Source organism: Tupaia chinensis, unplaced genomic scaffold, assembly GCF_000334495.1.
Source record: "Tupaia chinensis unplaced genomic scaffold, TupChi_1.0 Scaffold000627_1, whole genome shotgun sequence".
NCBI lineage: Eukaryota > Metazoa > Chordata > Mammalia > Scandentia > Tupaiidae > Tupaia > Tupaia belangeri.
The window spans coordinates 4,286,818-4,312,561 of record NW_006160147.1 but is presented as its reverse complement, the minus strand read 5'-3'; the positions used below and the strand labels follow the sequence as shown (position 1 = coordinate 4,312,561).

The following is a 25,744-nucleotide window of genomic DNA, read 5'->3' as shown; positions in this document are numbered from 1 at the left end:
GTGAAAGTGTCTTGTAGTTTGGATCTGGAGTTCAGGTGAGAGATCTAGGCTGGGGAGCATAGACTGTTGATGAGATTCCCATGGGAAAGATACTACTCTGGACAAATCTCATGAGCAAAGATGCCCTGACCATTTCTGACAACTTTCTGTTATCTAAACAATTATTCATTTCAGTGTTAATCCAAATTATTTTCCCTGCCTGTGAGTGATGAGAGTAACTCTTCCAAAATTAGGCCCTATGTTTTTTTTTTCTTAGAATGCACATAACGATACTATTTGCATCCTGTATAAAAAGAATTTCTCTTTTTTAAAGGATCATTTTTTATTTAATTCCATTTGTTATTATCATTTTTTAATTTGACCAGAGAGAGAGAAAGAGAAAGGGAAAGTGAGAAAGCAAGCCGCCAGGTCTGGGACTTGAACCATGGTCGGCCATGTGGGAGTCCAGCGCCTTCAACCACACTACCTACCAACCCCACATAGAAAGCATTTCTAACTTGTATATATTTAGGTGATAACTGCGACCACCTTCATGATATCATTCGAGAGATGACAACAGCTATTTTTAGGTTTATCAAGTCATAGTGTCCCTTCATTGCAAGAGGTTGACCTCTGTGCATGTAACTGAAAAAAAAAGGGGGGTAATTAAAGCAAAAGTTCATTTTGAGTTACGGGAAAGGATGGATTTTGGAGTCATAAAGTCCTTAGCTTTAGTCTATGTGTGGCTTTGAGCTCTTTGAGTGAGGTTGGCAAGTCTTTACTCTCTCTGAACTTCAGTTTCTTAAGGTTCAAATGTAGTTATTAATAACTTATTTATTTGCTTATTACGAGACTTAATGGGATAAGAAAAGCAAAATGACTGTCATAGTGCCTGGCACCTAATAGCTTACAAGTTTTTTCCTGGAAAATGGAAACTCAAATGTTTTTTTCCTCTTTTGCTTCTCAAAAAATAAACATATATGACACTAATGCTAATGATAACTAACATTCCTTTGTGGTATTCATTTATATAACTCTAGAGCTGGACCCCCAGCCCCCAGAATAAGGCCCACTAGGAGCTGGACCACATAGCAGAAGGTGAGCAGTGGATGAGCAAGCCAAGCTTCATCTGTATTTACAGCCACTCCCCATCACTCGCATTACTGCCTGAGCTCCGCCTCCTGTCAGATCAGCAGCCACATTAAATTCTCATAGGAGCACAAACTCTATTGTGAACTGCACATGTGAGGGATCCAGGTTGTATGCTCTCATAAATCACTTCTAACCCCCAATCCATAGAAAAATGATCTTCCACGAAACCAGTCCCTTGTGCCAAAAAGGTCGGGGAGTGCTGCTCTAGATAAAAACTGCCAAAGCGAGGCATTCAAGCTGTGCTAGCATACACACTCCAATTTTAGATTTAGATGCTTGGAATATAACTTGTGTGTGAGTCACCAAAGGACTGGGGTACTATCACACAGTGTTGCAGCACAGAACAGACTATATTTACCTAGCTGATTTTTATTATTATTCTCAGTAGTCAAAGCCTGTGAGGAAAAACTCAATAACAAGTACTGCCAGAGAAACACATCTAGGTGTCGACTAACATAGTAAAATGCATTATTAATTAGACGCACCAAGATGAGTTGCAATCCTGTCAAGAAGTCAAATTATTCAAATTTTCCCATCTCTTCCCATACACCATTTCTTTTAAAGTATAAATTTCAAACTGAGTACATTTATAGATCTGGCTTCTACCTTTCTTGTATTGAAAGCTTTCCTTATTAAGAATAGACATTCTTGGGACCAGCAGTTAGCGTAATGGCTATGTCGCTGGACTCCCATGTAGTCAACTACGGTTCGTGTCCCGGACCTGGTGGCTTAAAACTCACACCGGGCGCATGTGCGTGCTTGCCCAAGATCCCGAGAGGAGAATGGAGGAGAAGGGATTGCGGTGTGGCCATCCCCCCCTGAGGGGCGATTTCTCTCTTTCTGTCTCTCTGTCTCTCTCTGTCTGTCTGGCGAGCACACGTGCCCTATAGGGAAAACCTCTCAAAAAAAAAAAAAAAAGAATAGACATTCTTGAGACCAGCAGGTGGCATAATGGTTGTGGTGCTGGACTCCCACATGGGCAACTGTGGTTTGAGTCCCAGACCAGGCAGTTTGAAAACTGATGCTCGGTACATGTGCACATGTGCCCAAAATCCCAAGAGGAGAATGGAGGAGAAGGGATTGTGGTATGGTCAACACCCCTCACCACCCCCAAGGAGGTGTTCTCACTTTCTCTCTCACTGTGTCTCTGGAGAGCGTGTGCACCCTATAGCAAAAACCTCTCAAAAAGAAAAAAAAAAAAAAAAGAAAAAAAAAAAGAATAGGAGTTCTCTAAGGGTGTTTATCATTATAACCATTGCTGTTTACAACTATGGCACTCTTCCTTGCGTTTATTTATTCATTTATCTTTCCTCCCTCTTGATGTCTTAGCTCAGTGAATATTTGAATCATATGTTATTTTCCTACTGCAACCAGCCCAATATATCATATATACTAAGTATTTAATGAAATGCTAATACAATAGTAAATAAATTTGAGCTTAATAGACATGCACTGATCTGTGAGCACTGTTGCCATCTGAGGCTGGGACTGCCCTCAGTTTACATTTCTTGCCCTCTGTGTCTCCTTACATAGTTCATTTTTATTTTCTCCTGTATTTTAACAATTGCTTTCATCCATTTTAATGAAGCTACTGCTTTCTTAAACCACATGCTCTCTTTTAATACCTCTTTTTTGGAATCATGGGTACTGTGGTCTGGATGTCACATCCATCACTCACTCACTTCACCCAGCACCCCTGCAGGCCAGGTGCTATCATCCCCCCAATGACCATATTTTTGTTTGTGCAACCAAATCCCACCATACAACCACTGGTTCATGTAACATCAAATTTCCAGCTGAAGACCAGCAGGCGGCATAATGGTTGTGTTGCTGGACCTCTGTGTAGTCAACCATGGTTTGAGTTATGGACCTGGGGACTTAAAACACAAGCAGGGTGCGTGTGTGTGCATGCCCAAAATCCCAAGAGACTGGAGGAGAAGGGATTGTGGGGTGGAGGTGAGATTTCTTGCTTTCTGTCTGTCTGTATTTCATTCTCTCTCTGTCTGGCAAGTGCATGCACCCTATAGCAAAAATCTCTCTCTGAAAGGAAAAACAAGTCCTGCTAGCTGGATCTCAATACTCCCCTACTCTATACAAATGATAAAAATGCATTGCTAGAGGGACTGTTCTGAGGCTCACATTAAAAAAAAAAAAAAAGTTACGGATAATGTCCCAAAGAAATCACTAATTTAAGAAAGCATAACTCGTTTTAAGAAGGATGAGACAATGTTGAAGGCGACACCCACCGCAGCAGACCATTCACATCAATTTGCTAGGACAAAATTAATCTTGTTCATGTACTAATTGAAGACAATGAACCCCAGAAACAAGGGCCAACACTATAAACAACTGGTTAGGTTTTCACAATTCTAACTAAAAACTAAAAGCGAGCAAATCTTTTGTTTGATAGATGCCTAAAATGTTGCACCCAGATCAGCTACAGACAAGAGCAGAGCTTTTAATGGAAATGTTTAACAAATGGGATCAAGATCCTGAAGCATTTACTCAGAGCATTCTAAGAAGAGATGAAACGCAGCTTTATTAGTAGGATGCTGACGACAAAGCACAATCAAGCCAATGGCTATCAAGTGGTGGAAGTGATCTAGTCAAAGCAAAAGACTAGTCAAGAGCAAAGGTCATGGCCACCATGGTTTTAGCATCTACCTTCTGTCCTGATTTAGATCCTTCTGACTTCTTTTTGTTTCCTGTCTTTAAAGGGCACCTATTGTTCTTTGGGTAACAATGTAAATAAGACTGCATTGATGGGGTTAAATTCCCAAGACCCTCAGTTCTTTGGGGATGACTTACATGGCTGATATTTATTGCTTACAAATATGTCTTGAAAGTTATGGTGCTTATGTTGAGAAATAAGGTTTCTACTTTTGTGTTTATTTTTCATTTCCTTTTTTCATCAACTTTTGAAATCCCCAATATTTCTCGACTTCCTATTTTTTTTTAAAGAATTAGTTTGTTTAACTTTATTTAGTTAGTTTCAATTTGACCAGAGAGCGACAAGAAAGTGAGAAAACAAGTTGCTAGGTCTGGGACTCAAACCACAGTCGGCCATGTGGGAGTCCAGCATCCTGAACCACCATGCCACCTGCCAGCCCCAAGGACTTCCTAATTTTTTGCTGTTGCACTATATGTCTGTCTTTGTAGCACTACCATACACCAATCAAAAATTATGTTCAAATGACCAACAATTACATGAAAAGAAATTCAACATTACAAATTCTCAGGAAAGTGAAAATTGAAACCTCAGTGAAATATTTCCCCCATCCCTGTTAGAATGGCTTTTATAGTAAGTCATTAGGGGAGGCCTGCAGGTGGCGCAGCAGTTAAGGGTGCTGGACTCACATCGCCAAGCATGGTTTGAGTCCCAGACCTGGCAGCTTACTTTCTCACTTTCCCTCTCTCTCTTTCTCTCTCACTCTATCCCTCTCTGACCAATTTTAAATAAATAAATAAATAAATAAATAAATAAATAAATAATTTTTATTTTCATGTTTTGTGGCAAAATGGATTTCTTCTTTTATTATTTCCTAACAGATCCCTTTTAGCTCCATTATCTTTTTTTTTTTCTTTTTTTGGAGAGGTTTTAGCTCTAGGGTGCATGCGTTCACCAGAAAGACAGAGAGACATAGAGACAGGAAGCGAGAAATCATCCCCCAGGAGGGATGGCCGCGCCACAATCTCTTCTCCTCCATTCTCCTCTTGGAATCTTGGGCACACACGCACATACACCCGGCATGAGTTTAAGCTGCTGGGTCTGGGACTTGAATCATGGTCGACTAAATGGGAGTCCAGCAACGTAGCCATTATGCTAACTGCTGGTCCCCATCGTGACTTTTTTGATGACCCAATATTAGAGAGAAAAAAAAGACCTTAGCAGGAAGTGTACAGTAGTTCCTACTCAGAGTCAAGGTCTAAATCTACTTCTCTCCAATCTGGGACTTTATTTTCCTTTAAGAATCCTATTACCCTATTGGCAGAACTAGGATTTGAACCTAGCTCTTCCAAATTGAGAGTTGAGTTTAAATTTAGTTCTGCTGTTCATTGCTGGGCCATACTGGACAGCTCACCTAACATCTCTAAGCTTGTTTCTTCATCTTCAGGTTAGGAAAAACAGCACATCTACCTCACAGGATTGCTTTACCCTCTGCAATAAGATAACAGATGTGTGAAACACCTCGTGTGCACAGAGAACTGGGGGGAAAGACTATGGTAGTTAATGTTTAATCTTCCATCTCCGACTGACTCTGACAGGTGCCATCCAGATTCCAACAGTGTCCTTCAACCTCATGGAGTCCAACACAACAGCTCTGGCTGAGTTTGGAGAATACATTCGTAAAGGTCAGCTGCCAGCTGGGAGGAGGGGGGCACAGGTAGCACTGGAGACAGCTCTTTTGCAAGGTGATGAAGACTTTAATTTTGTGACTGATCAGAAGACAGTCTAATTCCCATGAGTCTCTTTTGAGTGGGTACACAAAGGAAGGGCATGAAAGGGAGAGTCCATGAGTTCCAGAGATGTGGAATAGAGACTACATATTTGCCCTTTGAAGAACTAAGCCATAAAGTCACTGGGCTGGAGTTTGAACTCTCCCAATCTTTGCCCTAAACATGTGTCAGTCAATAAGTATTACATAATCAAAAGTAGAACTTAGAGATTCCTTTTACCTGTCCAGAATTCTGCCCCATGCTCTTGCCATCCCTACCTCCATATACATACCCAATGTCTGATAGCATAAGTACTGTATAATATTTGATATTATGGGACCAGCAGTTGGTATAATGGCTATGTCGCTGGACTCCCATATAGTCGACCACAGTTCAAGTCCCGGACCTAGTGGCTTAAACTCACACCAAGAGCATGTACATGTATGCCCAAGATCCCAAGACGAGAATGGAGGAGAAGGGATTGTGACATGACCATCCCCTCTGTGGGGTGATTTCTCACTTCCTGTCTCTCTGTCTCTCTCTGTCTTTCTGGAAAGTGCATGCTCCCTATAGCAAAAACCTCTCAAAAAAAATTGATATTATGATGATTACTTCTCAACTGAAAAAAAAAATTGCTGGGACCAGCAAGTAGCATGGTGGTTAGGGTACTGGACTCCCACATGACCAAGTGCAGATCAAGTTCCAGACCTGAAATCTTGAAAATCACACTGGGCACATGTTCATGTGTGCCTAAAATCCTGAGAGGAGAATGGAAGAGAAGGGATTGTGGCATAGACAACCCCCCAGGGGGTGATTCCTCATTTTCTGCCTCTGTCTTTCTGGTAATTGCACATGACCTATGTCAAAAACCTTTGAAAAACTCTTAAGTAAATAAATTTAAAAGAAATTAAAAATAGAATAAAGGATTTTTCCAAAGAGCACATGCACTTGCCTGACAGAGAGAAAAGGAAACCAAGAAAGTAGCCCCCGGTGGGGAGGTAAGGGTGTGGGGTCACACTGCAATTCTTTCTTTTCCATTTCTCCTTCCTCTTGGGATTTTGGGCACACACACACACACACATGTGCCCAGGTTTTTTCTTATCCACTGGATCCGAGACTCAAGTCACACAGTCAGCCATGAGGGATCCAGCTGTCTTCACCACTATGCTGCTCACTGGCCCCAATTATTTTTAAAATTAACTTAAAGATGGTGTTTTATTAATGAACAAACTACATGATTATAACTAAAAAAAAAAGTTTTTTTACCATAGTGCATACGTGCTTACCAGAAAGAGAGACAGAGACAGTGAGAGGAAAAGTGCAGGGATGGTCACACCACAATCCCTTCTTCTCCATTCTCCTCTTGGGATCTTGGACACACATGCACACACACCCAGTGTGATTTTCAAGTCACCGGATCTGGAACTCAAACCCCAGTTGGCCATGTGGGAGTCCAGCAACATAACCACTACGCCATCTGTTCCCCCCATTATAACTTTTTATAAGGATGTGAACACTAATCATTTCACTTGATTTTCAAGAATAAGGGAAGGAAGGAAAGGAGAGGAGAGGGAAGGAGAAAGGAAAGGAAAGAAGGAGAGGAGAGGAAAAGAAAGAAAAGGAGAAAAGAAAGGAGAGGAAGGAGGAGAGCAAGAGGGAAAAGGGAAGGAAAGGAAAGAAGAAAACGAAAGGAAAAGGAGAAAAGGGCAGGGAGCACAAAATGGAAGAAAAACCAAAGGAAACTGATGAACCTGGCTGTTCCTGCCGGCTTTCCCCCTTTGTCTCCAGTCTTCCCTGCAGTGTTCAGCACCCGTTTCATCCAGCATGAAGTGGTGGGCGAGTACAGCCACCTGTTCACCATCCAAGGCTCAGATCCCAGCTTGCAGCCCTACATGCTGATGGCTCACTTTGACGTGGTGCCCGCCCCTGAAGAAGGCTGGGAGGTGCCCCCGTTCTCTGGGCTGGAGCGTGATGGCTTCATCCATGGTCGGGGCACGCTGGACAACAAGAACTCTGTGATGGTCTGAGATGCTCTATTCTCTTCGCCTTGGGGCCCCTAAGACCAACCCCGGGAGGGGGTGCTTAGCTGACTGCTGGGAGACAGAAAGTTATGGTAGAAAGAACCTTGGCTCTAGAACATCTGGTTCCAGCCATCAGTTTGTCACTTCCCTTTTCTGAGCCTTGATTTTTCCACTGCAGATAGGGATGAGAGTAAATGTACCCCTTCAGCCCTGATGTTGATATGTTTATGTGTTTCTCCAGGTAGTGAAAGGTTTTTTGGTTTTTGTAATGTATTTGTTTAGGTAGGTAAGTAGTTTTTGCTATAGGGGTCATGAACTCACCAGGGAGATAGAAAGAGGGAAAGTGAAAAATCACCCCTGGGTGGCAGGGTGGGTGGCCATGCCGCAATCCCTTCTCCAGTCTCCTCAGGATTTGATTCATGTGTGCACACATGCCTAGCATGATTTTCAAGCTACCAAGTCCAGGATTTGAACCGCATTTGGCCACGTGGTAGTCCAGTGCGTCAACTACCGCACCATCTGCTGGCTACACTAGTGAAGGTTTTATGCAGAGCTTTGTTTGCTCACATCTGGAGAAACCTCCGGAATTTGTTCTCTTTAAAGAAAGTCCACCAGATCCTAGTTCTTACAGCCCCGATGCAGGCAGCGACCACCTCTGATACCCTGGTCTCCCTACTTAGAGAACAAGCCTTTCTCAGGTGGCCCTATAGCCTACTGTTAAGGGAGTCAGATCCCACATGGCCAGCTGCAGCTTGAATCCTGGCCTCAGAGGCTTGAAAAATGTGGTATGTGTGCACGGGTACCCAAATTCCAACAGAATGGAGGAATGGAAGAGAAGCAATTGTGGCATGATTGCAATCGTGGGGTGCTCTCTCTCTCTCTCTCTCTCTGGTGAGTGTACGTGCCCTCTGATAATTGAAACAAAACAACAAAATAAAACCAAAAAACAAGCGTTTCTCCTCTTCCATTGTGCTTCTGAACTCCAGGCAATCCTGCAGGCCTTGGAACTTCTGCTGATGAGGAAGTACATCCCCCGGAGATCATTCTTCATTGCTCTGGGCCATGATGAAGAGGTAAGCCTCCTGCCCTATATCTATCTCTGAGGCCTCTGCTGGGATGGCCAGGGAGCGAGTGTACTTCATCCTAGTCCAGTTCACTTCCTACCTTCAGGGTATTCATGAGACAGTCTAGTGAATTTGCCAATTTCTCTGTGTCTGTGTGCCAGAATTATCTAAGGACCTTGACCAAAATTCAGATTCTTGGATCCTGCGCTATAGACCTAAATTTTTATTTTATTTTAATGAGATTTTTTTTGCCATAGGGCATGTGCATTCACCAGAGAAACAGAGAGAGAAAAAGTGAGAAATCACCCCCTCAGGAGGAATGGCCATGCCACAATCCCTTCTCCTCCATTCTCCTCTTGGGTGTTTGGGCACACACGCACCTGCACCCAGCATGAGTTTCAAGCCTCTGGATTTGGTACTTGAACTGTGTAGTTGGCCATGTGGGAGTTCAGCAGTGTCACCACTATGCTATCTGCTGGCCTCTAGATCTAAATTTTTAACTCCCTGGTGACACCTGAAGCAGACAGGTGGTGTGTCACCTACACCCGGGAGAAACAGAGAGAGAAAAAGTGAGAAATCACCCCCTCAGGAGGAATGGCCATGCCACAATCCCTTCTCCTCCATTCTCCTCTTGGGTGTTTGGGCACACACGCACCTGCACCCAGCATGAGTTTCAAGCCTCTGGATTTGGTACTTGAACTGTGTAGTTGGCCATGTGGGAGTTCAGCAGTGTCACCACTATGCTATCTGCTGGCCTCTAGATCTAAATTTTTAACTCCCTGGTGACACCTGAAGCAGACAGGTGGTGTGTCACCTACACCCGGGGAAGCATTTGTGTGATGGAAAGAAAACTGAACAGGTCAATAATTGTGTTTCATGTTCAGTGATAGTTTGACCTTGGGCAGTTGCTTCATTCTCCCAGTTTCTTCATCTGTGAAGTGAGAAGGGCTGGGGTCTCCCAACTCTGACATCCCAGGGAGGGGGCTAGATGGGGAAGTTCTAGAACCCCTAGCTAAGCTGAATGGGTCTCCATTAGCTATCTCAGTCTGTTTCTGACTGAGAAAGACTGTGGCTCTGGGTTCAATGTTTCTGCAGGTGTCGGGGTTGAAAGGGGCTAAGAAGATCTCAGCTTTGCTACAGTCAAGGGGCGTACAGCTAGCCTTCATTGTGGATGAAGGGGGCTACATCTTCAGTGGTTTAATTCCCGGTATCCAGAAGCCTGTTGCCATGTGAGTAAGCACCTCATCCCCCTCCTAGGGAGGGGTTCTCACCTCATGAGATGACCTCAAGGTGGGTATCTATAAGCCTTGCTGAGACAACTCTTTGTTCTACCCTTCTTGACTTAATCACCCTCATTGTCAAGTTGTCCTGGGCCACTCCTTCCCTTTATCTTCTAGATTTTTTCAGAGCAGCATGAAGCTGACTCCTAGCATAAGACCACTACACGGATGAGCTTGTGGGCCTCTGGGATAACTGAGGGTGAGGGGAAAGCAGGGAGCAATTTCTGACCCTCTTCTACAGGATTGCAGTCTCAGAGAAGGGTGCCATTAACCTCCGGCTTCAAGTAAGCATGACTCCAGGCCATTCTTCAGCTCCTCCGAAGGAGACCAGCATTGGCATCCTTGCAGCCGCTGTCAGCAGGTAAGCAACTCCCACCTCTGCTTCCATGCCAGACTTGGGATGAGTGATCTGCCGTTTTTCCTCTTTGCGTCTGAAGAAGCAAAGCTTTCCCCCTTGAAGCTGAGCTAGGTGACGCCAGGGTAAGTGTAAGCCACAGAAGGGGCAGAGTACCAAGGCACAGGCTGGGATCAGAGGAGGATCTGCCAGTACATCACGTGCCAAGTGAGTGCCAGCAGACAGAAGCCGAGTCAGCAGCTTGAGTAGTCCAAAGTCCAGAAATCACCAGTGGGCAATGACTGATAGAGCTGTCTAAATTCTCCACTTGTCCTAGCAGGAGAACAAAGATAAATAAGAGCTGCCACCTGGGGGCCAGGACAGCAGAGCCTGCAACAGCAGAGCTCACCTCTGGGTGGGTTTTCTTAACAAAGTGAGAAGGAGAGCTATATTCATTCAGTCGCTATTGAACTGAATAGCTGCCATGGTTGAGGGTTTGTGCTGGGAGATGGGCATCCAGCAATGAAAGAAACATCCTGCTGGCAAGTGGAGATGGTCCTGCTGGAGCTTTGAGAGCTTCAGAATGTTGAGTTGCTGGAGGTGATGAGGTAAGGAGAAGACCCCTGGCTAGGCTTCTCGAAACTTTCACCCATCTCCCTTTCTCCTCTCCAAGCTGCAGTTTTCACTGGAGTTAGTCCTGAACTCCATTTCTCTTCCAGACTGGAGCAGACGCCAATGCCAAACATGTTTGGAAGTGGGACATTGGAGATGACAATGAAGCAGCTGGCACATGAGGTGTGGGAAGGACCATGTGCTCCTGGTCAGCTGTGGAAGAAGCACAAAAGAGTGACAGAGAAATAGCTTTTAGAGTAGTGAGAGAGCCCTGGTGCTGCCCAGGGCTCTGCCCCTGCTCACCTATTCCCAGCCAGCGACTGAGCCAAGGTGCCGGGATCTGGCTTGTTCTCGGGGGGCTATTGGTGCTTATCTGAGACCCTGAGATCCAGTGTACCCAGGCAGCCTTTGGGACTGGTTCCCTCTTGTCCTTGAGACTGCTAAGCTGTTGTCCTAGCCAATCAGAGAAGCCCAGCCGGTAGTGACCACCTCAGCTCTAGCAGAGACTGAACTAACTGAACTCAGCCATGCTCTGGACCACCAGGGGCCCTGAGACAGGTCTAAAGTAGAGAAAGACCCAAACCTTGGGATCAGGGTCCTGTTGTACCCACCTGTCTGAGATTCCACTCACCTAGTTCTTTCCCTTTCAGTTTCCCTTCCCTTTCAGCATATTCTTCAGGAACCTGTGGCTGTTTCGGCCCCTTGTAAGAAGGTAAAGTGTTCTCTCTCCTTCCCTCACTCCCCCCTCCCACACCTACCCACCCACTCCGCCCTCTCCTTGGCTTAAGTGCGCCTGACTAATCATCCCCAACCACCAGACTCTACATCTAACTTATATATAGAACGTCTCTTACTCCTAAATACCAAGTTTCAGAAAAGGGGGTGGTCCGCCAACCCTTTCTTTATCCCCATTGAACAGTTCATAGTGTCTGACCTTAGTCCTTTTGCTTTAGGTTAATAGAAAGAAATTACATAACCAATGCACTGGTCAGGACCACCACGGCGCTCACCATGTTCAATGCAGGGATCAAGGTAACATGACCTGGTTCCTCCCGTACACTTTCCGTCCCTGCCCCACGCCCCCCACACACACCTGGGCTGAACCTGCTGGCTCCTCTTGCCCTCTCTGGTTACAATTCGAGTAATAGGAAGGACCCATGCAGGACTTTCCTGTGTCATCAGTTGGGGTTCAGCCTCATAAGTAAGGGGTCTAGACCTTATATATGTGTCTTTTAGCTGGGAGTGTCCATGGCCCTCTAAGTTTCTTGGGTTGATAACTGTGGAGAGCAACCAATCTGATAAAGCATGGTGTGACCTTTAGACACATACAGAAATGCGCTCCTGAGCTACATTAGCACGGTGATTTACATATGAAATCGCTATCTGCCTGTTATCGGTTATCTTCCTGTTATTGTCATTACGGGGGACTCGGGTACTTGATACCATAGGACAGACTGAGGCTAAAAAAAGTCACATGTGTTTGTCAGATTTGGCCCCAAAAAGTTCAGAGAAATTACATGGTGCCAGTCCTTTTCACATCTTCAGATAATTTACATCCAAAAACAACTAGCTTTGCATTCCATTTCATTTTCCTAGTTCTCTTTAGATTCCGTGTCCTCTTTCCCCATTTTCTGCCCTTTAAAAAAATAAACCTGAGGCCCATTCCATATCTTCATCAGAGAAGTTGGGCCCACTCCATTCTCGCTTTTCTATACTCGTGCATCTTTGTGTGTTTGTTGTTGCATTTATTTCTAATCCACAGCCTTACTTACTCAGAAAAACATGTTCAGCCGAGTAGGTCCCGACAGATAACCCCCTCAAAGACAAAAAAAGGGGTTATTGTGGCCTGTGCTCAGGCTGTAATTCATTCTGTTTTATATTTGCTTTCTGTTTTGTTTTGTTTTGTTTCTAGAGAGATTTTCACTATTGGGCACATGGGCTAGCTGGAGAGATAAAGAGACAAGAAGCGATAAATCACCCCCCAGGGGATGGTCATGCTGCAATCCCTTCTTTTCCATTCTCCTCTTGGGATTTGGGGCACCAGCACACACAGGCACCCAGCATGAGGTTTTTATTGTTTTGTTTTGTTTTGTTTTGTTTTGTTTTTCTTTTTGGCACGTGCACTTGCCAGAAAGACAAGAGAGAGACAGGAAGTGAAAAATCACCCCCCCAGGGGGGATGGCCACGCCACAATCTCTTCTCCATTCTCCTCTCGGTATCTCGGGTACGCACGCACATGCGCCCGACATGAGTTTAAGCCATCAGGTCCAAGACTCGAACTGCGGTCAACTACGTGGGAGTCTAGCGACAAAGCCATGATGCTAACTGCTGGTCCCCCCCAGCATGAGTTTTAAGCCTCTGGATCCGGGACTCAGACCACAGTCGACTACATCGGAGTACAACAATGTAACCATTACGCCATCTGTTGGTCCCATCATTCTGTTTTATATTTACCTACATTTTGGTCCTGCAGACTAAAGTTTTCTAACCTTTCTGCCAACAATAATCTTTTTTTTAATCCTTCCCTACATTTTGAAAGATTTACCCACCTAACTAATGTAATGAGTGACTGATGTATTTTCCCCTGGTGTTACCCTAAGAAAGAGAGAAACTCACCTGCCATGTATAAAATCTGAAATACACGTGAGATAGTATATGCATACATATCCTAAAATCTACTAAATATTGGTGGCCTTAGCAAACGTAAACTTTACATGAGATTTACTTTTATAGAAATAATTTCAGGTGAATCAATACTTCGATCATTTTTATTCTAAGAATTACGTTTCAGCAAATCGGTTCACTGTCATTGGATTGGCCACTGAAAGGCCTCTCTAAGGAAGCAAGCCTAGCCATATAAAGGCCTTTTCGAAACCCAGAAGGGAGTTAGATGGTGTAACTACCAGTCACACCAGCACAACTTCTTCAGGGACACCATTCTCCTTGAAAACAATGTGACTTTGAAATGCTCTGGCAATCTGGATCCAGGTTGGATGGAGGGAAATAGAGCCTCAGAATTAATTCCTGCATAACTGGCTGGAGTGTCTAATGGAGCAACTGGCCCCAAGTCGTTGTCAGCAGCTGCCTGTAGAGTTCACCAAAATGCTAGTCTCTGCTCTTGCATTTGAATGGTGTTTTTATCTCCCAGAATAGTTTCCCATTTGTTACTCCATTCCATCCTGCGCAAAGCCCTATGAGCCTTATTGCCCTAATTGCCTGTTGAAATAACAGATACTCAAAGAGATTGCAATTATTTTAAAATCATACAGCTAATTAGTAGCAGCCCAGTTTCCCTGTCCCAAGTCTAGTGTTTTTTTGCACTCCACCAGTTCAAAGAAAGACACACAGCCAGGGAGTCTGTTCTGACCCTGCCTGTAAGGAAAAGTCCTGTAACCTAACTCTCTCCTCCAATTAGTCCTGGCTTCTTCTTGGTCAAAAAAGAGTCAGAGTTTATGATAGGACTGGGGAAACTACCCCTATTGTCATTCCCCTCGAGGACCAAACACATGTTGGGGGCCTACAGAGGCTCTGGGTGCCCTGTCCTGAGTAAGCAGCAATGTCGACAGCTCCAGAAATGTCCTGGGCACCCTGGGAAAGAAGGGGCAGATGGAAGGTCCCCAGTGGTGCAGCACGGGCCTGGACAGTCACGGGAAAGCAATCTTTCTCTGAGCAGCTTCATGACCCACTCTGGGACCAAGAAGCACCAAAGTCTGACCCAAAGCACAGACACCTCTCTGGCACTGCATATGGCCACGTGTCAAAGGCCCTGAGAACATAACAGGCAGATTTAGACTAGAAAGATTAAGCCCTGGGTCCTTAAATCAAATCCATTTTCTCTATTCCTACTGCTGGGAAATGGGATTTCCTGGGCAGGGATCAGGTGTGGGAGATGAGAGGTTGGCTCAGGCCAAGGTTGTGCTTTCCCTCTAGGAAAATGTCATCCCTCCAGTGGCCCAGGCCACAGTCAACATCCGGATTCACCCCGCACAGACAGTCCAAGAGGTACGTACCATATGTTCCAGACACCTGGATCAGCATCAGGGCAGGATGGCCCTCAGGATCTGGGTTTAGCTACAGTCCTAGGACTGGCCCTGTCTCTCATTTGTTCAACTATCATGTTTCAAAAGTCTTCAGGTACATGCCTCAGATGGGTAACTCTGGTTTGGGGGAACTTGGAGTCGGAGGCGGGAGACAAACATGAGTGCACCATAGCAGCAATCATGGCAAGCCTGTATACAGTGTACTTGCTGTCTGTTTGGCAGCATTTGAAGTTAGACACACACATATGCACACGCCGATTTAATCCTCACAACTGCCCTGTAAAGTACAAATCATATTATCCTCATTCTGTTGGTGAAGACTGAGGACAGCAATCGAGCAATTTAGTGGCATACCCAAGACTGTCTACCCAGTTAACTGTCTGCTTCCAGAGGCTGTGCGGGAGCCACACAGTGGAATACAATTATAGCAATGAGTGATGGGGCCAGGAAGTGGCGTAGTGGTTTAGGTGCTGACTCCCACATGGTCCACCGCAGTTCGAGACCCAGACCTGGCAGTTTGAAACTCACATCAGGCAAGTGTGCGTGCATGCCCAAGATCCAGAGAAGAGAATAGAGTGGGGACCAGCAATTAGCATAATGGCTATGTCGCTAGACTCCCATGTAGTAGACTGTGGTTTGCAACCTGGACCCGGTGGCTTAAAACTCACAACAGGCGCGTGTGTGTGCATGTCCAAAATCCCAAGAGGAGAATGGAGGAGAAGGGACTGTGGTGTGGCCATCTCCCCTGGGGATGTGGTATGGCCATCCCCCCTGGGGATGATTTCTCGCTTTCTGTCTCTCTGTCTCTCTCTTCTGGCAAGCGCACATGCCCTATAGCAAAAACCTCTCCAAAAAAAAAAAAAAGAAGAAGAGAATGGAGTAGAAGGGATTGAGAAGGGATTGCAGTGTGGTCATCCCGTCTGGGGGTGATTTCTGGCTTTCTGTCTCTCTGTCTCTGTCCCTCTAGCTAGCACATACAACCTGTAACAACAACTTCTAAAAAAAAATAATTAGAGATGAATGAATTTACATAGAACCACCGCAAAGAGCAAGAGCGATGCTACTCTGAGGTTCAGAAAAGACATTTTTCTGACCACTAGAAATTTGAGCTGGGCCTTAAAGGGCAAACAGGACTTTGTGAGAATAAAGGACTCATTGTGGCTAAAGAGCAGAGTAAACTGGGGAAAAGTAATGGGGGATGACAACTGATGGGAGGTGGAATGGAAGTTTGGGGACCAAGGCCTTGCATGCCATGCCAAGGAGCTTGGGCTCTGCTCCATGGGCAGGAGAGAAGTCCCAGACACCTTCGGATAGACTCAGATTTGCTCTTACGGAGATATTGCAGGTGGCCATCCAGAGTAAGTGCTGGAATAGAGTGAGACGTCTGTGTCGTCATGGCATGGCTAGGTCTGAACTGAGAAGGAGAAGGCACCCACCCCAGGCATGAAAGAGCTGGGTTCGGCAGTCCTAGCACATAGGAAGGATCTTCAAAAGGCTTGTAGAAAATGCATCTTATGAAACAGCTATGCTGGATTTCTAATATTTTTCCCACCAAAACGTACTCATACTTTAATTCCATTCGTCCACAAATTTTTTCTAAGTCCCCTCTTATATGTGGGTGTGGGCAAGAGAAAGGCAGGGTAGCACCAAGGTTTTTGTTTGTTTGTTTTGTTTTAATTTTTTAAAGCAATATTTAATTTAATTTAATTTATTTACTAACTTATTTTAATTTGACCAGAGAGAGACAGAGTAAGAAAGAAAGAGAGAAGGAAAGTGAGAAAGCAAGCTGCCAGGTCTGGGACTTGAACCGTGGCCCGCCATGTGGGAGTCCAGCGCCCTTAACCACCTACTAACCCCACACCAAGGTTTTTGATATGGGTGGTTTACCAGGTCTTAGGGCCTGTACCCAAGACCGAGAACTCGGGAAGGAGAACAAGTTTATGGCGAAATATAATGACTTAGAAGCTCATGAAGCTTATAACATCCTAACAGACAATCATAAATACTTCAGATGTAGAGAGAAACATGAGCTAAAGATGCAAACTGTAGTGTTACTAACATATCCAGACCTTCTAGAGTCAATAAAATCCCATGGGGAAAAAATGTGTAAATTTAGGAGAGAAAAGGTCTGAGCCCAGAGCTTTGCAACGATCTGCTAAGAGCATCAATTAAAAGTGGTAAAAGTCAGAGGTTAGATGATGCCCCAGCAGTTGAACATGACATTGCAAGGCTGACCACACGGGAGGGTTCCAGATGTGGATCTGGAGACCCCCTTGGCGAGGTCGGAGCGGGCACGCAGGTAACTGGCTGAGGCTGGGGTAGACTGGCATCAGGACTCTGTTCAGGGTGCTCTGTCTTTGCTCACTCTGTCTCTCTGTCACTTACAGAAGAAATGGATGGAATTTTTTTCCCTTTTGCTATAGGGCTTGTGTGCTAGCCTGAGAAAAGCAGAGAGAAGAAAAGGGAGAGGGAACGTGAGAAATCACTTCCCAAGGAGGATGACCATGCCACAGCTCTTTCTCCTCCATTCTCCTCTTGGGATTTTGGGTATCCACAAACCTGGTATGTTTCTCAAGCTGCTGGGTCCAGGACTTGAACCACATGGTCAGCCATGTGCAACCCATCTACCTTAACTTTCATACTACCTGCTGGCCCAGATAGACTTTAAAAAAAAAAATCATATAATTGCAAACCATGATAAGGGTTATGATAAAAAGGAATCTATTAGGGAATATAACAAGGGGCCTGATCCTATCTGAGGATCAATTAAGGCTTCCCCCAGGCAGTAACAACTGAGCAAGAGCCAAAGGTGAACACAAGTACGAGAATGCTAGACATCTTTAGGCTTATGCAAACATCAGGTTGCGCTAAAAAGAATTTGAAGGGGAAATCTGATCCTTCAAAGATTAACCAAAAAGAACACCCAACCACTGTCAGCTGATAAGGCATTCCAGAATGTAACAGGTTAGAGGCAGGTCCACAGCGCAGGGAAGTTCATCTGTCCCCACACGGTCCTTACTGCAGAGTGGGAGCAGTTGACTGCCTGGCCAGAGCCATGCATGTTCCAGGAGAGCTGGGCTCTGCTGCTTTTCATCAGGTGCCAACCTTTGTCCCCCTCCCTGGGGGCTCACGAGGCCAGGAAATCACTAAATTCCCTCACTGAGCTTCTTTCCATCCGTTTTTTTCCAGCCTCATTCTAATTCCATGCCCTTTTCAAGGCTGTTTTCCACCAGCTGGGGCTTTTATCTCCCCAGGTCCTGGCTCTGTTCCCTCCTCTCCGTTCCCCATCACTAGGCCTTCCTTCCCAGTCTATCTGATGAAACCCCTGGAATCCCTAGACCTATCCTACCCCCTGCCCCAGTGAAGAATGGAAAGCCTCCATCGCTCTGAAACCTCATAGGACCTATTTGTCCTGTTCCCGCCACTCCTTCGCCCCAGTTCCATGCATCAGGGACACTCTCAGGGCCTCCTGCGGAGAGCCTTGCCTGCTCATGGGAACACAGACACCCCCAGGTTCCTCATCTGTAACTGCTCTCCCTCATGTTCCAGATGGAGGTAAGTCCCTGTCTTAGAAGGCAGCTGTGCTTCTCCCCACCTGCTGCTCTTTGCTGCCTAGATGCCCTCCCAGGTCTTTGCTCCTGCTCAGGTCTCAACACAGGTGCCTCTGGGAGAGGGTTTTGCTGACACCTGCACTTACAGTAGCTCACTGCTGCACCCACCATGACCACCCCTCCCCAGGGAGGGGGTGAGGAACGAGAGTCTAGGAATTTAATAGGCTACCATGAGGAAAGGACAGTTTGTTCTGAGTGGGCCTCAAGGGAGTAGAAACGAGGCCAATAGAGAACATTTCAGCGAGTCCACTTAAGGGAGCCTTTTGAAATATGCCATCTTGGGCAGTAATGAGATACTCGTCACTTAAAAGGCTCAGCGACAGTGTAGTAGAGACGATTCTTTCCTTTATTTATTCACCAGGTGGCTCTATAGTGGCTACTGTGCACCAGACATTATTCTAGCACTTAGAATAATAGTGAATGAGACAGACAAACTTCCCATTCGAAGGTGCTTGCTTACGTTGTAGTGGGAAGAGACAGCAATGATCAAGTCATCTTTTTTTTTTTTAAGAGAGAGATTTCTGCTAATAGGGGTGCATGTGCTTGCTAGAGAAGCAGAGAGAGAGAAAGTGAGAAATCACCCCCCAGGGAGGATGGCCACACCACAGTCCCTTCTTCTCCATTCTCCTCTTGGGATTTTGGGCATGCATGTATATGTGCCCAGCATGAGTTTCAAACATCTGAGTCGGGGACTTGAACTACAGTCGGCCATGTGGGAGTCCAGCACCTTAACCACTGTGTGACCTGCTGGCTCCTGAGTCATCATTTTTTAAGTAGTATGTGTGACAAAGAAAATAACAGAATGCTATGTCACAGAATCACAGAGTGTTCATGGTGGGTGCAGCAGTGAGCTACTGTAAGTGCAGGTGTCCGCAAAACCCTCTCCGAGAGGCACTTATGTTGAGACCTGAGAAGGAGCAAAGACCTGGGAAGGCATCTAGGCAGCAAGAACAGCAGGTGGGGAGAAGCACAGCTGCCTTCTAAGACCAACAGAGGTGAGACCTTGCTAAGTGTGAACAATGCAATATAGATAGATATAGATAGATAGATGATAGATAGATAGAGATAGATAGATGATAGAGATAGATAGGTAGATAGATAGATGATAAAGAGAGATAGACAGATGATAGATAGATGATAGAGATAGAGATAAAGATAGAGATAGAGATAAAGATAGAGATAGATATATTGATCCACAAGGCTGACCCACGTGGGTCAGTTTCACATCCAGACACTTACCTGAGCACTCCAGGCACTTGTACTCCCATGATCCAGCACTGGCTGAGGCTGGGAGTGGATCATGGCATGTAGTGTACACACACACACTCAAAAAAATGAGAGGGGGTAGATGTGGGAGAAAGCCAGCAGGAAGCAGCGTCTCATTCATTATAAGGAAGCCATCACGACCGTGTTGCTCTGAAACAACGGTTAAGTGCAGCATATTAGGCACTAGATCCCACAAGGCCAACTATAGTTGGAACGCTGGCCGTGGTGGTTTGAAAACATGCTGGGTATATGTGGACACATACTGAAAATCCTCATGAGAAGAAGAAATGGAGGGAAAAGGATTGCGGTGTGGCCATGCCCGCTCTCTCTCTCCCTCCGGCAATTCAATAAAATAGAATAGTATACAGTATGTGACAGTGCATTTCCTGCCGCTGGAAGTACAGTCAGAGATTGCTTAATGATGGGGCTACGTTCTGAGAAGTGTGTCATTAGATGATTTTGTCATTGTGCAAACATCATATCCTTCCTTCAAACTCGGGCTCAGATTTCATACCACCGGGGTATCTCAGAGGAACACCTCTTCCTAGTTCTGCTCCACAGCACCTCAACCTGCCTGCACTGACTGCTTTACTGTGAAATCTGTCCTGGTGAAATCAGAGAGATGCCCAGCCTGGCTCGACTTAACTGTGCAGCCCTGGGCAAGTACTTAATGAGATGACTCCTGTTATTTCATTGGTTCACATCTTTTCAATCTCATCTATAGGGCATTTATTGCATGCCTTTTGTGGGCTGGGTACTGAAAATACAGAACTGAGGTAGACACAGTCCTTGCCCTTGAGTCAGGACCTGGCTAGCAGCTAGAGGAAAACTGGGGCTCTGTGGCCTCTTACTGAATGAATCCAATTTATGTCTTCACTGATTTCTGAAGGCAGAGACCTCTAGGCAATTTGGGGCGAGGTTCAGAGGACACAGTCCCAATGTACCTCATAGGGAATGACTTCAGGAACCTTGCAGTGGGTCAAGAGTGTACCGTGACTATACATTATTTCCTTTATTAGAATATTTGGGTCATAAATGCTAGAGTGAAAAATAATCTCTGATAAGTGAAAAATAAGTGTTTTTTTTTTTTTTTTTTTTCTTTTTTCTAATTTTGCATTCGCCAGAGGCAGACAGAGGCAGAGGGAACACGAGATAGCACACGACCACCCATTGTGTAGTGAGCAATCCCTGCTCCTCCGTTTTCCTCTGGAGATTCTGGGCATGCACATGTACCTGCTCAGCTGTCTTTCAAGCTGCTGCGTCTGGGACTCAAAAGGCACAAACAGCATGTGGATTTCAGCCTCCTTAACCACCGTCCCACCAGCTGGCCCCAGAATAATTGAGAACTGATCCCCTCACTCAACTAACAGCAGGGAATTCAGTTTGATTCAAATGAGTTCTAAGACAAAGTGGGAACCCTCACTTCCTCCCCACATTCGGCATCTACATGTTTTTACAAGACACTGACCTAAAGGGGATAGTCTTAAAATAATCCCCCAATCCAGGTGACCCCTGGCTGTGGGTCACCACCCCTTTTCTAGGGCAGAGGCAGTTGTACAGAACTACTGTCCAAGGCCAGCAGAGGGTGTAGTGGTTAAGGTGCTGGACTCCCATGCGGCCAGCTATGATTTGAGTCCTGGACCCGGAGGCTTGAAGCTCATACCAGGCATGTGTGCATGCCCACCCAAAATCCTGAGAGAAGAATAGAGAAGGGATTGGCTACATGGCCATCCCCCTGGACAGAGGATTATTTCTTGCTTTCTGTCTCTCTGTCTCTCTGGCAAGTGCTTGTACCTTATAGCAAAAATCTCTATAATAGATATAGATATAGATACTACTGATCAAATTGGTGAAATGAGTGCCAAGCTTTCTTTGGTGGCTAGATGGATTCGGGGGGGTGGGGAGGCGGCACCCTTAGTCAGCCTCCTGGCTCCATGAGATCTGATCTTCAGAGTCTTATCCACATCCTGCCTGGGACCTAGACTTTTGCTGGGTTCACTCTAGTCATTTCAAACTGAATGTTCTAGGTTCTTTTCTGAGGAAAAGAGGTAAAGATAGAAAACATGAATACCAGTACCCCAACTCGGACTTTGTGTGGGGCTCATCTTCCTGAACCCAGTGTAGCTGAGTACAAACAGAAAGCAGGGATGCCCAGAGAGGGCCAAGAAACATATGAGACTTTTCTCCCAGGTTGAAGTGGGGTCATCACAGCTATCTCCCTCTCTCTCTCTTTTTTTTTTTTTTTTTTTTTTTTTTTTTTGTTTTTTTGTCTCTTTTGGGTTTTTCGCTATAGGGCTCGTGCGTTCACCAGACAGATAGAGAGAGACATAGAGGCAGAAAGCAAGAAATCACCCCCCAGGGGGGATGGTCATGCTGCAATCCCTTCTCCTCCATTCTCCTCTTGGGATCTTGGGCACACATGCACACGCGTCCGGCTTGAGTTTTAAGCCACCAGGTCTGGGACGCGAACCGCGGTCAACTACGTGGGAATCCAGCGACATAGCCATTACGCTAACTGCTGGTTCCCATCTCCCTCTCTTGAAAGAGTTAAGATTCTCATTGCTCCTATACTTTCACCCAGCCATGACTCACAACCCAAGGGGAAAGATACATACTTTTCTGATTTTCCAATTCCCCACCTGACTCATGGCTTAAGACTAGTTTCCCAAATACTTAACCAAAATCTACATTGCTTTCCAGGAAGACCCAACTCTTAACATTACTCACAGTTAGTCAGCTAAAACTGAGATCCCAATATTAAAAAATAGAGTCCTCTCTGTAAATCACAGGGCTCTGCCTTGCCGAAGGGGGACAGGGTAGACACAGGACTATTGGGTAACACTTGGGTGTCAGACCAATAAGAAACCTGACTCCCGGGAACCAGCAGTTAGTGTAATGGCTATGTCACTGGATTCCCATGTAGTCGACCGCGGTTCGCGTCCTGGACCCGGTGACTTAAAACTCACACCGGGTGCATGTACGTGCATGCCCAAGATTCCGAGAGAAGAATGGAGGAGAAGGGATTGCGGCGTGACCATCCCCCCTGGGGGGTGATTTCTCGCTTTCTGTCTCTCTGTCTCTCTCTGTCTGTCTGGCCAGCACACGTGCCCTGTAGCAAAAACCTCTCCAAAAAAAGAAGAAACCTGATTCCCTCTGTGTCCACTTCGGAGGTCCTAGAACTCGTCAAGAACATTGTAGCTGATGACCGAGTCCAGCTCCACGTGTTGAAAGCCTTTGACCCCCTGCCCATCAGCCCCTCTGATGACCAGGCCTTAGGCTACCAGCTGCTCCACCAGACCATACAGTCTGTCTTCCCGGAAATCAGTATCATCACCCCAGGTAATGACTTCAACAGCTGTGGCGGGAGGGAGGAGGGGGCTGGAACCTTTTCCTAAACAATGTCCACTGCCCCACCCCCACCCAGCTGTTCAGCTTGGAAACAGCTGGCTGCTTCCCCTCCTGATGGGGCTGGAACTATATTTTCCCCTCAGGGTGGAAGTGAGAAAGCAAACAGGAAAAGAGCAGAAACAATAAATTAGGTCAGTCAAGCCAGGGTCCTTGCTTAACCTAGACCAACCTCTCTGGCAAAAAGAGAAGGATTGGCTTAGACACCCTCCTCTGGAAGAGCCATGGAGGAGGTCAAGATACCCCAGATCCTGATTCTGATGCATTCTAGGATAACAGCTCAATAGGCCGGCTCAGAATCCCCAGTCCAGAAAAGCCTGTCACCCATGCCATCTGCATTAACCCCATTCATCTTTTAACCCAGACCAACACCTAGCATCACCCCTTCCCCAGTATTCTAGCATAGCGTACAAATTGATGTGTAGAGAGTGGTTCTCCGGCTCAGAGTGGAAGAGGAGTCCCATGGATTTTATTAAAATGCCCATTAGTGGACCAGCTGGGCAGTGGTAACACACCCCTGGAGCAAAGCTGGGTCCATTGGAGAACTGTGGGTTTGGTTCCCTGGTTGGCTTATACACTGCACGTGTGTACTCCCATGATCTTGGCTAGCTAGGAGGGCTGGGCGTGGTTTACAACATTCTCTGTTGAGAATGTTGAGGGAACTTGCCTTTCTCTCTCACGCTCTCTCAAAATGAAATTTTTAAAAATTAAAAGCTTTATTATCTAAGCCCATGCCTAAAGTTCAAGTTAACTAGATCTGACTGGGGGCCCTGGAATCGCCCTTTTTGACAAATACCTCCAGGGGATTCAGACACAAGATGCTGGTTGACCACAGAGAATCTCTGGTCTGTGACTCATGGAGATGTTCTAATATCAAGGCCTGTTTTCCTTTTTTAACTAGGTTTAATCATGAATTCCTCTAAATATTCAGGACCCCTGGTCCTCCAAGACTCCCTACCCTATTTTCTCCCTTCTGGGCCATCTGCCATAATCCCATCAATGGAGTTGAGATTTTAGAGGGAAAAGATAAACAGAAACCAATTGGCAGAAATCCACAAAGCAAGAAATTGTGAAGGGCCTACCTACCCATCTGAAAACAGGAGAGGAAAGGAAAAATAAACCCCCACATATCACCATCTCCTATCACCCTACCACACTTGAATTGATGCTGCAGGGTGTCTTTTCCCAAAGAACACACCTATCATCAGGGACAAGTCACAGCCCCACCTGAGTGACCTGTGGCCACCTTTGGAAGAGTCAGAGACTGGAAAGAGAGTATTCTGGGACTTTCCAAACCCAAGGTCTGACTCTAGGAAGACAGAGTCTTCCTCCAGAGGATGAGAATAACAGGAAATTATGTTCCACTTCAAGAGGATTGCATTTTATAGCAGTAAAGCTCCTCAGAGGATATTTCTGATGTAGGGTGATACAGAGTAAAGGTCAGGTGCCAAAGAAGCGATATCTAGATTTCTGGTTTCTAAAACAGCAAAGGGATACAACTATGGGTATGAAATGATGATTCTGGCCTCTCTGGTAATCACGGAGGGGGGGACACTTAGCTTTGGACCATGTAAGGGATATTTCACCAATGCCATTGGGAGGAGATTTCATGTTCCTGTCTGAACTGGTGTCTTTTGTAAGGTTTTGAAAAAAAAAAAAAAAAAGGTAGAGTGGAGGACAAAAAATTCATAGCTGCAGGCTCCCAAGGGGGCCAGGCATTGGTCTACTGTGACCCAGTGGTCGATAGTTTCCAACCAGCCCACCTCTCCCCACTTCCAGCCTAATTATTCACATAAACTCTTTCCTTCTGATCTTCCCTTTCTAGGTATTTGTATCGGCAACACAGACACCGTTCACTACACAAACCTTACCACTGGCATTTACCGGTTCAACCCCATCTACCTGGACCCTCAGGGCTTCAAAAGGTGAGCGCAACAGGTTGGAAAAGCAGAGGAGAGAGAGGAGATCCAGCCTACCAATCCCTTTCTGACCCCACGCTTCCAAGTGTTCACAGAACGCAGGACCTAACTGATCAACTGTCTTCACAGCCAGAATCTAGCCACTCCTCAGAATGTGTAGCAATTGGTTCCTCTTTGACAAGGATGGAGATTATCAGGGGATTGGTGAGCACCTTGTAGAATGAAGACCCTTATGTGCTAATCCACTTCTTCCTCCCTTTGTGAGAAAGCTTATCCTCTGGATCTCATTTTCCCCACCTACAAAACAGGGAGTCTCCTCGGGAGTCTTAAATGCAAGTGCACATGAGGTCAAGGCGAGGGGTGGGGGCACATGCTTTGACTTTCGGAAGGAAACACTGTGGGATTCCAAGGCATGACCCCCAGTTTTCACTGTGGCATGTCAACGACCCTCTCGTGGGATTTTTTTCAGCAAATTTTAAACCCTAGGTTATGGAAGGATGATTTCCATTTACCGTTCTGCTTTATGACCTCCTTCATCACATGTCCCCCCACCAGCTATCTCTTGTAAACAGAATGAAAATATGTGCGTGTGAGCTGAAAAACAGCTTTCATATTTATCATTTT

At 45.7% G+C, this 25,744-nt stretch overlaps 1 protein-coding gene across 3 annotated transcripts in view; it reads left to right on the top strand.

Moving 5' to 3' along the window:
- PM20D1 (peptidase M20 domain containing 1) overlaps nt 1-25,744 on the top strand; it is a 33,431-nt gene that overhangs the window by 6,317 nt on the left and 1,370 nt on the right. The window contains exons 2-13 of one of the 3 annotated variants that reach the window (XM_014591902.2): nt 1,020-1,077; nt 5,398-5,484; nt 7,357-7,589; nt 8,576-8,662; nt 9,749-9,882; nt 10,175-10,294; nt 10,987-11,062; nt 11,530-11,591; nt 11,833-11,911; nt 14,810-14,881; nt 22,967-23,135; nt 25,027-25,126. In XM_014591902.2, coding sequence (XP_014447388.1) covers nt 5,433-5,484; nt 7,357-7,589; nt 8,576-8,662; nt 9,749-9,882; nt 10,175-10,294; nt 10,987-11,062; nt 11,530-11,591; nt 11,833-11,911; nt 14,810-14,881; nt 22,967-23,135; nt 25,027-25,126 — 1,184 coding nt within the window. In that variant the 5' untranslated portion in view covers nt 1,020-1,077; nt 5,398-5,432. Of the gene's footprint in view, nt 1-1,019; nt 1,078-5,397; nt 5,485-7,356; nt 7,590-8,575; nt 8,663-9,748; nt 9,883-10,174; nt 10,295-10,986; nt 11,063-11,529; nt 11,592-11,832; nt 11,912-14,809; nt 14,882-22,966; nt 23,136-25,026; nt 25,127-25,249; nt 25,325-25,744 lie in introns of all 3 variants that reach the window. The other 2 variants (XM_027776069.1, XM_006159264.3) reach the window with 2 other exon arrangements.